The following is a 13,554-nucleotide window of genomic DNA, read 5'->3' on the forward strand; positions in this document are numbered from 1 at the left end:
AACACACATACTGTAAGGTTCATAATTTAAAGCACAGCAGCAGGAATAATATGTTGAGCTGGTGTACTTCAATCGAAATGTCTCATAGTGGAATTAAGTTATAAAGATGTTTAGAACAACTGCAAAGTAAGTCGTTATTTTATAATGAAGACACCATTCAGTTTCTGTCTTTGTAGTGGCAGACAAATATGTGTATGTTTCATATTTTGTGCAAAGATGCCAGTAAATGAAGGAAGAGGGTTGAAGTTGTGCCAAAACATGGAGTTATTCCTAATTATGTAATCTGATAGCATGTCATAAATTAGTACTGATTTTAATTTTCCATGCTTAAGAATAAAATTATGTATTAAATGCAGAGTGAAAATAGTACAGTGCTAAATAGATGGCAAAATACTTGTTTAGTGTTTTGATGAGCATTGTAGTTCTGTTGCATGGTGTTTTGTTTTTCTTTTAATTTCAACAAATTATAAAATCATGGTGATAAATGTGTGTAAATTTATATAATGTATTTACATTTAATTATTTAAATCTTATAAAAATTGTAAACAAATTGTGGCCATGTTTAGGGATTTTTTTGATTAATGTAGTGTCACATGACCTGACTCAGGATGGGGGATATGAGCTGGAAGAGGAGGTCTTTCGACATTGTCCATTGTGGTGGTAAGTTCAGAGTGGCAAAGTGCCGCAAGTGTAAGCATGGACACCAGTGTATGTGAAGGAACGGTGTGAAAGTGTGCAGGTATGAGAAAATAAACCATGTGTATGAACTATACAGATTATTATTCATCCAGATCAGATTTATTTGTGAACTTAAAAAAATGCATGGCTACAAAGTTAGTGTTTCTTTTGAATAAATGAGTTTGAATCTGAACTTATATAGTGTACCTCATTTTCACAAGGGTGAGGTATAGAGAATGTGTATTCAATTCACTGCTGTTCAAAGGCTAGCCAACATATGACTCCGTATTAAGGGCGCAAATGCAAGCATTCACTACCAGCCCCCTTTGTAGATGACGCACATGAAAATTGGTAGTGAACGAGCCCGAGTACAGATGCAATACCTCCTGCCATGTACCATTAATGTGTACAATGGGCTAGATCACATGTGAACTGCAATATGTAGCCATTGTTTCACTTTCTGGATTTATTCCAGTTTACACTAGATAGATGTTTGCAGTCAGTGGAATGCTACTACCCATCCAATATCATTGATTTTGGAGTTACATGGAGGCAAAGCCATGTTTGCTGTTAAGGTGGTATTTACCTTGGAAAATCTCAGCAATGAGAATGACTTCTAAGGTCATTAATTTGTACAGTACCATAGTTATTGTAAATACTGTACTAATAAATTTTGTATATGCTGCTCTATTCTATTCTGCAAATCCATATCTAATTTGTCAAAAGTGTAAACAGAGATAACTTTTACAGCTTGAGGCACAAATATACAGATTCAAAAAGTTGACATGTTTATCTTTGCTTGATCTTCATCTTTGGAATGAGTTATGTAATAGGAAATGGGCTTACAACTCAAAAAGTAGATCATACAGTAATAATTTTTTTTATGGGAAATGGCTAAAAAAGTGTTTTATTTAGTTAATACAATATACAAGCCAGAATGAGATTTTCACTCTGCAGCAGAGTGTGTGCTGATATGAAACTTCCCGACAGATTGAAACTGTGTGCCAGACCGAGACTCGAACTCCGGACCTCTGCCTTTTGCGGGCAAGTTCTCTACCAACTGAGCTACCCAAGCCCGACTCACGCTCCAACCTCACAGCTATACTTCTGCCAGTACCTTGTCTCCTACCTTCCAAACTTTACAGAAGCTCTCCTGCATATTTAACACCCGTTTAATTTCCAACTAATTAATACCATATGATGTATTTTTTCAAGGTTTTGTCTGCAGTTGCTGTTTTGGAAAATCTTTCACTTACATCAATGTTAAGAGAAGCATATCACATTGAATTCTACCTCTCATTTTTTTAACAGATGTTAATGAAACTATAGACTTTATTCAAATGTTCATATACTTAGGATTGATTTCCATTGGTTATAAACTGGATATTTTATGACAACACTGTATTTTAGTTAATCCATTTGAACAATACACACACAACACAATAAAAAGAAATATACAGATGTAACCATTCTGCAGATGGAGTAGGCACTTGATTAACATTATCACATAACATATATCAACATATGAAAAACAAAATTTGGGAGAAAGTAGAGAATTATTAAAAATTTCGCATTCAAAGTTCTGAACTTTGTGCTAGTGCAAGTAGCAGACAGAGAAAGAGAATGAAGAGCATTTCATTTCAAAGCTTTCTGAATTGTCAGTTGTGTAAAGCACAATCTAGTTTTGGAGGTGCTCCTAGCAGCAGGAAATGCATGAAGGCCACATTTTAAACATTGTAAAATATATTTGCCACATCTTTTGTGATGAATTTGCTATAATCCTGTCTGTCATATTCAGATATGCACCATGGCCTCAGGCTGCTGCTGTGAAACATTTCAAATATTTTGCCAACAGATCTGCATGGTCTGCCCACCCAAGGCTGCATGTTGTGGGCCACATGACTTTCGCACATGGCATGACATCTGCCGTGCCTTCTACTAGAGCCGTCTTCTTTATAAGTACAGTGCAGCAGACACTCGGTCTCATATTGTGTTCATACTTAATTGTCAGCAATTGCTTGTATCAGTATCTGGATTGTTTCAATATTTGTGTCTATGTTCTCAACTGTTGTTTGCTTGTATGTGGAAGAAGGATAAACTTTGGTTCATTGTGGTCATGCTGCTGTTTGTGTTGTACTGTATGATACAACTGGCAACGAGTATGCTGCTCACTTCCATGTACTTAGTCTTGGTTGTTCCCTTGGTTCTTCTGTCCGAGGAAGCAATGCTCCAATCTCTGGTCAAGCACAAGCAGGCTCTTATGGTTGCTCTCATGAACTTGTCAACCACATTGGCTACCACTTTTCACATAACTGATGCAAACAAGTGAAGGTATTTGTTTCTTTCTATGATTTCTCCTCAAATCTACCAGTTGTTGTGCCAGTTAGCCCTACTCGAGGAACCTGCATCACTTTCGTTTGGAAAAATCTGTAAGTTATTGTAAAATTATCACCATAAATGCATGCACACCACTGCAGCATCTGTAGAATTGTACTTTTGTCTTAAACAGGCCCACCAGTCCCACTGGGTTGGGCAGTCCAACTCCATGGCATCATCTGCAAATGTCAGTTTGTTACCAATGCTCATCATGATTCCTATGCTGATTCTATGGTACATGACACCATTATTTGGTTGGCTCCTGAGAAGGAGGTTTCATCAACATGCATTACAAAGTTAAAATACATTTTTGGCTGAAGTGTTAAATACTGCTCAATCTTTTGAGGTATCTTGTGCTGCTGGTGCTCATACTGAAGCTTGGTGTGACATCACTGTCATGGCCTCTGTTCCTGCTCATCAGGCATCAGTTCACACTTTGCCTATAGTGGTAAGCCTTGTTTCTGTCTTGCTACAACTATGAAATGCATTTTTGGCCTACCACAAAGCACTGATGCACTGTTCCAGATTCTGATGGGAAATATCCTATTATTGATCAGGATGAAATCCTTTGTTGTCATTTAGGTGATAAGTCACAATATGCAGTGGAAGGGTTTGCTGTTACAGGTTCCGGGATTTCAGCTGCTATCGCCGCCTATCTGGTTTTACATTAAGCTGTTCATCTCATTCAGCATGTTCAGCTCAACAGGCCTCCAAGCAGGGCTTCTGATCCTTTGCATAACTATTTTTCCTCCATCCAACCCTTTAGTACTTAATGGTGTTGTTCTCTTAGCTACGTACAGGCTGTCAACTATGGTTGAGATCCTGCCTGCCCTACAGCAGGATGTTCTTCTGCTCCTACATCAGGGACATGGGAAGGGGGGGGGGGGGGGGGGTCTCACATACAAAGTTATTGGCCCATCAGCATATATTTTGACGTGGCACTGAAGGTGATATTTTACATCTAGTTGTGGCCTGCTCTCAGTGTGCTGCCCAACAGGTGATGTCAAAGGCAGTGCTCTCTCCATGGCCCCCACAACAGTATCTGTGGGAATGATCCATGTTGATTTGATGGGACCATTCCTATGTTCTTACTGGCTATTGGCTCTCAATGCTTGAACTAAATTTCCATATGTTTCCTTCAACATCAGCTGTGGCTATGATTTGGGCACTCTCCAAAATTTTCTGTATGGAAGGATTTCCGTATCTCGTCCATATGTTCAATGTTCAAATGCAGAAGTACGTCACAGACTCCTCCAAGGACAGTGCCTTGACAGACTTCTTGAGTTCCTACAGGTTTATGCTAGTGGGGGATCAGAGTCCAGCCAGTATGATGCATGGTCACTAGCAATGCACCCTCTTGCATCTGCTCACACCAATCCACCAATGCCTGCTGGTCTGACCCTCACTGTGGCTTACTTCTGGCTCCATAGTCTGGGCTCCGGCATTCAGCTGCCAATTGATGTGGATCCCAGTCACTGTCCACAGCTGCTGAGGCCACCGGCTCTGCATGGTGCACACCAGTGATGGGCTGGTGGTGCATCACCATGACCAACTGCATCCTCACACCACAGCAAGGGCTGCAGTTCCACTACCACCACCTCTGCCTTCTCCCTTTGCAACTGTCCTGACCTTGAGGGGCATCCCTGTTGTGGGGGCAGACCCTCCTTCTTGAGTATGTCACCACCTCCAGCCTCTCCTCTGGAGCCCAGCTCCCTGCTGCCTGCTGCCTGCCAGCCACTAGGTTGGTGCCTTCGGGTCCTTCAACACTGATGTCCCCAGTGCCCCCAACCAAATGGTGGTGCCTTCACCTCTGGCATAGTCCCACAACTTCAAGGGATCAGGCATCTAAATACTACCATTGCATTTGTCACTGGTTCTCTCTTATGTTACTTCATGGGTGAGCAGCTGCCACACATGTGTTCGGATGCACCACTTCCACCTCTGCTTATTGGTTCAATTCAGAATCTCCTTCCACCACTGCCTTCATCAACTGCAACATCCACAGAAAAGGCCACGGGTGTTTCAGCGGTCAGTCTGATGAGCACATTGGTCGAGTGTTCTTTTCCCAAGGTGGAAGGGGTGCTATAACGCTGTATGTACCACAGCACCAGGCCACCAGCACACTTCATTTTAAATATTCCACTAATGCCATCTGCATGAGCCAGCCACCAGAGGCCACTTGCAGAGGGCCACACGACTTATGCATGGCATCTGCTGCACAGTCTCCCCTTTATAAGCACAGTGCAGCAGGCACTTGCTCTCATATTGTGTTCATATGTACTCAACAACTGCTTGTAGCGGTACCTGGACTATTTCTTACCTGGACTGTTTCTATGTTTGTGTATATGTTCTCAACTGTTGTTTGCTTGTATTTGGGAGAAGAATAAATTTTGGTTCATTGTGGCTGTGCTGTTGCCTGTCTCTTACACTATATTACAGAACCTTTTTGGCTTTGGTAAATTTCAGTGATATTACTGAATGAAATGTAGCTTAGATCCAAACTGACATGAGATACCTTTGTTCCATCATCCCAAAATGCACACTTAACAATAATGAACAATGTTGCTCAAGGCACCTCTTCTATTCCAAAGCAAGGTGACTAATTTTAAAGCATTAATTTTTCAGCCCCTGGACTAACAACAGTATGTGTATAATATAGTTCTGAAATGAGACACAACTGTTGTTGAGAATTTTTAATGAAATATCTAGTATGGTATTCACAACACAGAATTGCACAGAATGATGTATAAGAAGCAGACAGGCATAAACCAGGATTATGTATCTGTGACAATTAGAATGTTCACCTCCAGTTCTTGGTATTCCTACCCATTTAATAACTTCACTATCCATGAGATGGTCATAATAATTAAATCATAGCTAAAGATGTGCATAAAACTTACCACTCAGTTTTGATCGTTGATTAGCTGACTGATGTAGGTGATAAACAATGCATGCATTGCCGACAACAATCAGAAATGTTGGAATCCAAGTCGAAATGGAGATAAACAAGTACGTGGAATTACTCCAGTTTTCTGACCTCCCAACTTTGCTACATGATGCATACTCATACACAGCATCTTGTTCAAAGCCTAAAACACCAGATACCAACAAAGCCACAAGTTACTTTATATATATTGATTATTTTCATGTACATAAAATCTTATGTATCACACACTTAAACAAATTATTATACAAATTTTAACATGCCTGTGGACCACATTTGTAGATTGTATACTCAGAACATGAAAAGGAATTATTATTATTGGATGCTATTATTTAATTAAACAAACAGATGCATGGTGCTTTTATTGCATACATGACTGATATAAAAATTACACATTTTAACAAATATTAATGCAAAAAAATTATGATCAATACATCTGTGAGTATACAGGGTGTCCCAGGAGGAATGGTCAATATTCGAGGAAATTACAGCAACAAGCATTTGAAGCAAAAAGTCTAGTAAACATGGATCTAAAGTACATACCTTAAGAGTGAAACACATTTGCTCTGCATAAAATGTGAAACTACCTCCTCCCAAATTATCAAAAGCACAAAGCTTACAATAGAAGAGATCTGTTTCACGGTATTGAAGATGAAGATGTTCATTCCTGCAATTCCCTCAATATTGATCACTCCTCCTGGGACACCGTGTATGTAACACAATGGGACAGCAATAATAATAATAATAATAACAAAGGAAAGAAGGATAAAGTTGCCAGATTGGGAAAAGTGACCACTGCTTATATGATGTTTTCAACAATGTTGCTTCCTACCGAGAAGTGACCAGACTAGGTTCGAGGCACCATTAGTGTTGTCTGTGACACTGACAAAGGAAGCTTGCTCTGTTATTTTTCTGTGAAAATGTTTAAGTTTTTCAATCATTTGATGTAAGGTAAGTCACTCATATTACTTTAACTGCTTCACTGTTATGTAAGGCAATAGGTTTTGTGATACCACAGCCCACACAATGTCCTTTAGTTTACAAATATGTCATTCTCATTTCCTTTGGTTCTATTGTTTCATGTGTGAACCACTGATATAGCCAATCGGGAAAACTGGTCATGCTACAAGTTGGGAAAAGTGGTCAAAGTGGCCACTTTTCCCCACAGATGGTCATTATTCCTGACAATTCATTTTATATCTGTTTATCCAAAAAGTTTTAGCTAATTCCATATTTTACGCATAGTATAACAACCAAAATTAAATCATTACAAATCATTTTATACTCAAAACTAATATCTGTTATTCTGCTCTTCTGCAAGGGTTTGCAAGAGCTTCAAGATACCACGAAAATACATCTTGTAAACAGAGCAACAAACATGGGACCCTGTTGTGATGAGAAACCCAATTGAAGAAGTAGAGAATGATAACATGCCTTTTTTGGCAGGCGAAAAACAATTCAATATCCTAAGTAATACACTAAAATGAAGAGTTCTAAGGAAAAACAGAGATGAAAATAGCAGTAAAAATGTTATGGGCAGCTTAAGGGCAGTGTTCAGCGAAGAACAAGAGCAAGAAATCCCTAATTACATTTTTGAAATGGAAAAGCAATTTTATGGAATTACAATGAATTAGCAATCCAGTTGACAGAGCGTAACAAAATACGACATTGTTCCAACAAAGAATCTGAAATGGCAGACAAAGTCTGGATGGTGTGCTTTAGAGAAAGCCATCCTAATATTAATCTTAGTAAGCAGAATCTTCCACTGTGGCTAGAGCACAAGCATCTGACAAGATGACCGTACACAAGTTTTCTTATATCCTTAAAACATTGTAAGATAAATGATTTCATCCTGCACATTGTATTAATATTGAAGGAAGCTGGTCTTCTGACAGTTCAGTCCAAGAACAGCAAAGTGTCTGAACTCAAAGGAAGACAATAAGTTGGAGACACTTTTTGCTGTTGACTTTTGTAGTGTGCATGTCTTCAGAAGGAAATTTCATTTCCCTTTTGTAATTGTCTTTATGTGAAGAGTGAAGGTTGAACTTAAAAATGGGGCCCCACCAGAAATTGAATTTACATGCTACCCTAGTGGTTGGATGTGAAGAAAACAGTTTTTAAAATATGCAACATCAACTTCTCAGCAGCCAGTTCTACTAATCTTAGATGTTCACTCCAACCATACTAGGAACATAGGTTTTATTTATAATGCCAGAGAAAGTTATACAACTGTTGTGTACTTGCCCGCACACTGTAGCCACAAACTTCAACCATTGTGTGTGGCATTTATGTCTCCTTTTGAAACCTTTCACATACAAGCTTGTGAAAAATTTCTTCACAATAGTCCAGAAATAATTATTACACTGTTTCAAGTAAGTGCACTCATTCAGCCACTCCAATGATAGCAAAAGTGTGCAATTTTTCCTCTAGATCCTAATGTGTTTACAATTGCAATCTCTACTGCAGCTACTTCCTTTGCCTTGTTCAAATATTGGTTCTTTTTACTGTGAAAATGCTGAGTCTTCTTGCAATGCTGGTCCCTCTGGTCACCGGGCCACTGTGTCTTCTTCAAAGAGGCCTACTGGTTCAATTATGGGACCAACTTAAGAGCTGTCTTCAAGTGCAGGCTGCCTTCAGATTATAGGTGATAAGCCTTCTCCAAGAGAAGGTTCCCCTGATCATTGAAGAATGTCCCACTGAGTATGCAACATGTGGGTTCTACATAAGCCCAAAGGATGTAAAACCTCGGCCTAAGAAACAATGTGTGAATCAAATACAAACTAGGAGGAAGAAAGGAAAGACTGCCATAATCACTTCAAACCCTTATAAAAATGTGTTGGCTGAAGCTAACTAAAGAAAGATAAAGAACTTTTAAGGAAAAAAGGAAGTTCAAAGAAAACCAAACAGATAAGGCTGATATCCTACAAGGCAACACAAAACAAGGGAAAAAAGCTAAAAGTGGGACCAAATGTTGAAAAAGTTTCTGCTAAAAAGAAACTTTTTCAAGAAGAAATGGAAGAAGAAAAATCCACTGATGAGGACAGTGACACAGATTGCTTTTACTGCAAGGTAGCATTTTTTGGATATAAAGAAAATGAAGTATGGATAAGATGTAGGAGTTATAAATGCTGAGCTCATGAACTGTGGGTTGGATGTGATGAGGATGATGACAACTTCACTTGCGAGTCTGTACATGACATAATATTGCTCCTGAGTGGACAAATTGTGACCGAATTAGACTGAAATAGTAACCCACAGTTAGTCACTGACTTCTCTATTTACATCATTAGGAATAATTAATACTACTCATTTGTTCATCTTTTTATGAAAGCAATGTATTGCAACAAATTTCCTTCTCTTTCATATTAGTGTTCTTTTAATAATAGTCAATGGTGAAATAAAATCTATAAGCCTACCCATGTTTTTAAACTTAACAGTCTATGTGGGAATGGTGGCAAAGGACTGGCCAATTTATTCCATTATGTAGGTAAAACTGGCCATTATGGAAGCATTCACAAAAACGTTTATACATCTTACAACACATACTTTTACCTGTGTCAACCACTCAAAACCATCTCTGCTACTGAAAACTGCGTGCAAGAAGCCACACACAAAAATAAAATCTCAGCCAATTTTTTAGGGTAAGTGCTGTGTCAGAAATACCTTTAGAAAAGAAATTAATTAAACCCTTAACTGAAAAGTCACAAAGTACATAATTTCTTGTATTACACCATAATGTCCAGTCATTCAGAAATAAGTTCAAATGCTGGAAGTGTTACTTCAGTCTCAAATAAATCCAGATGTAATATGTATTACCAAACACTGACTGTCTAAAGAAGAAATTCAGTCAACCTCTATTCCAAGGTACTCATCAACAAGCTTCTATTGTAGAAATTTCTCCACACATGGCGGTACTGCTATATTTGTTAAGGACCAGATAAAATTCAGTGAGGTAGGCCTAAATGAACAGATTGCATTATCTGAAGATAAGGAATTTGAGCTTTCTATGGTTAAGCTGCCTGAACTAAACTATATAATTATAAATGTATACAGAGCACCAAGTAGAAATATTCCAAATTTTATGACCAAATTAGAAGTTCTGCTAAATAGCATCAGCTCATTAAATATGAGACAAATACTTTGTGGCGATCTTAACATTCATTTATCAAAAAACAGTAATGCTAAACTTGATTTGTTAAACATGACCAAATCCTTTAATATGATCCCCACAATACACTCTCCAACAAGATCAACAGAGCATACTGATTCAATAACTGATCAAATCTTCATAACTGATACTTGTTACAAATTCACTGGTGAAGTACTGAGCATAGGATACACTGACCATGATGCTCAGCAACTGAGTGTTGACATGGAAAATTGTAAAATCAGCCCCAAAAAAGTATTTCAAAGAATAAACTTTTCAGATTGCAATATTACGATTTTTAACTTCCTATTAGCTAAGGAAAATTGGGACAGTGTTTACATGCAAACAACTGTTGATAATATGTTCTTAAGCTTCCATAACACCTTCCTTTATTACTTTAATACAGCATTTCCTTTTGAAACAAAAACTTCAATCAAAATAGAAAGTCGTGGATAAAAAAAGGAATCAAAATTTCTTGTGAGAGAAACAGATTTCTCCAATATTGCTCCAAAAAATACATAGTCACTGAAGAATTTTCTGACTATTGTAAAGCCTACAAAAAAACTTATCTTAGAGTGATTAGACAGGCAAAACTTTTATAGAATGACAATTTCATAAGAAACTCTTCAAACAAAATGAAAGCTATGTGGAAAGTTATTAAAAAAGAAACTTGTAGTTCAACACCTAAAAAGAAAAACATTTCTCCAACACTTAATGACTCTAAGGTCACAGATCCATACACAGTTGTAAACAAGTTCAATGAATATTTCACCTCACTAGCAGAAGATATCATTCAGGCAAACTGCAAGGTATCATTCTTCAATTCCACCAATACATCAAACAGCACTAATGCTACAATGTTTGTTTATGAAACAAACCCTGATGAAATTATGAACATAATAAAATTGTTACGCAATAAAATCTCTAGTGGCTATGATGAAGTACCTGACCTCACATTAAAGGTGTGTGCTCCCCATATGGCTCACAACTGGCTATGCTCTTACCTACAAAACCACAGACAGAAGGTATCACTTCAATACAATATTAGTGTACATAATAAAATAAATAACACAGTTTTCCTCTCGGAGGAAAGAACAATAAGATATGCTGTTCCCCAGGGTTCTGTTCTAGGGCCATTACTTTTCCTCATTTACATAGATGATCTTGTTGAACGTATGAGCCCAAAAAAAACTATCCTGTTTGCTCATGATACAAGCATAGTGTTGATTGGATCTAGCCCTGAATCCCTTCAGACAATATCTGATAACTCTATGAAAAAACTTTCTGAGTGGGTTAACAAAAATGGCCTAATTGTTAATAGTGGGAAAACTGTATGTATCAACTTCCATCAAATTCTCACATCCAGTCAAAAACTATCCAAGTAAGGTATAATGATAAAATTGAAAATGTAAATGCAACAAAATTTTTGGGTCTATGGGTCCAACAAAATTTAAAATGGGACACACCTATAAACAACTTATCAAAGAAACTCTCATCATTGTGCTATGGACTAAGAATACTAAAATCTACTACAAGTAAATCCACACTAATGCAAGCATACCATGCGCAGTTCCACTCATTGCTCCGCTATGGAATCATCTTTTGGGGAAATTCAACTCACAGCACAAATATATTTAAACTACAAAAAAGAGCACTGAGGATAATCTGTGGCCTCAAAAAGCTGGAATCCTGTAAATGTCAATTTATAAAACTTAATGTTCTAAGCATCCCATCACTATTCATTCAAGAAACAATCCTATTCACCAGGGAATACCTCTCAAGAACAGGCAAATTAATCCAAAACAATGATATACACGATTATACCAGAGGGCAATCTAATGTCCATCAAATTTTTTCAAGGACATCATCATACCAAAAATATATAACTCATCTGGGTGTCATATTACACAATAAAATTCCAGAACAAATAAAAACTGCTCCAGATCCAATATTTAAAAATAAACTAAAGGCATTTCTGACAAAGCATTGATTCTATTCAGTACAAGAATTCCTGGAAATGAAAAATTATAAAGTTCCTTTGTAAAATACTGTGATTAGAGTAAAACATTCTGTATGCAAAATAATAACCTAATTTCTACTATACACAACTATGTTTCAGTTTCACTTCCCAAAATTTTTCAACTCACTTTATGAATGTACAAGTACACATTCTATTAGTATTAAAACTTAATTGTCTGTGAAATCTCAATGTTAATTTCAAGTTTAATGTAGTTTTTAAATGACATTGTCCTTCTGTTGTGTTTCCAGTTGACATTTTTACTATTCTGTAATCTCAGTGATTATTTGTGTAAATTTAAAGTAGCACTACATTGCCTCCATGTTTCTTAGTTCCCCATGTAAATTGTTTGTATTCTCTGTATGTGAAATTACTATATTCATCAATGAACAATTTTGTGTACATTTTTTTAAATGGCAGTCCATTGCCTATTTTTTTCTCCAAACTACATATTTGTTAAGAAAAATGACTTGTCCTATATCATGTGTACTTTGTACAATATGTGATCCACAGGATAAATAAATAAATACAATACAAATGCAATACCTTAGCTATAAATACTTGGTATACGCAACAAGCTTCTGTTAATAGCCATGGTTTCATGAAAATTCAATTTCACTTAGAGTGGCCACTTTACCCCACCTTCCCCTAATAATGATAAATGATTTATCACCACTTAAAGACAGAATAAATTGTATAATAATCTTACAAGCTTACGTTTTCTTGATCTCACCAAGAAAATAATTTTGCTTGTATGCATTCTCTAGAACTATACTACATTTGGATTTATTTGGTGTATTGGCATCTTATCTCTCCTATAAATGACTATTCACTGCATGGTGGAGGTTGGTGTGCCATTATTAGTTGCTTTCTGATGTCCCACTTCCAAAGGGAGTGTTGGGAAATTACATTCTCTACTCTGCTAATCTACATTCTGTTGCCAATACAGCCCCTGTTATGTCCTGTGTTAACATAATTCACATTTGACTTTAATACCAGTAAACTGAAACATATCTGTTAATCTATATTCTAATTTGCATGATATCGTGTGAAGAGAGTGAGCTGTGTTTCTGACAGTGATTCATTAAAAATCCTTGCTGATTATTGGAAAGAAGCAGTTCTTTTTTTCAGGAATATCATAATAATGGACTTCAAAAATGTTTCAGACAAATAATAGGGATGTTGATCTATAATGTTGAGTTGTTGTTCTGTACCCTTCTCCTGAAGGGATGTGATTTCTTATTGTCTTTCATCAACTAAGTGACGTGACATATTTCAACTAATGAAGTAAGACATTAGTTAAGAAACAGGATTTATATTCAAAGTAAGTGGTTTTCAATCCATATCTGGTCAATCTGATTTAGGTCATCTGGAAGTATTGTAGGAAAGTGC

The 13,554-nt window shown here is 37.0% G+C and overlaps 1 protein-coding gene across 1 annotated transcript in view; it reads right to left on the bottom strand.

Annotated features, from left to right (window-relative positions):
• The window catches only part of LOC126299349 (uncharacterized), a 353,572-nt gene that overhangs the window by 16,986 nt on the left and 323,032 nt on the right, over positions 1-13,554 (bottom strand). The window contains exon 6 of the mRNA XM_049991202.1: positions 5,955-6,143. Coding sequence (XP_049847159.1) covers positions 5,955-6,143 — 189 coding nt within the window. The remainder of the gene's footprint in view (positions 1-5,954; positions 6,144-13,554) is intronic.

Source organism: Schistocerca gregaria, chromosome X (assembly GCF_023897955.1).
Source record: "Schistocerca gregaria isolate iqSchGreg1 chromosome X, iqSchGreg1.2, whole genome shotgun sequence".
In the NCBI taxonomy this organism is placed as follows: domain Eukaryota; kingdom Metazoa; phylum Arthropoda; class Insecta; order Orthoptera; family Acrididae; genus Schistocerca; species Schistocerca gregaria.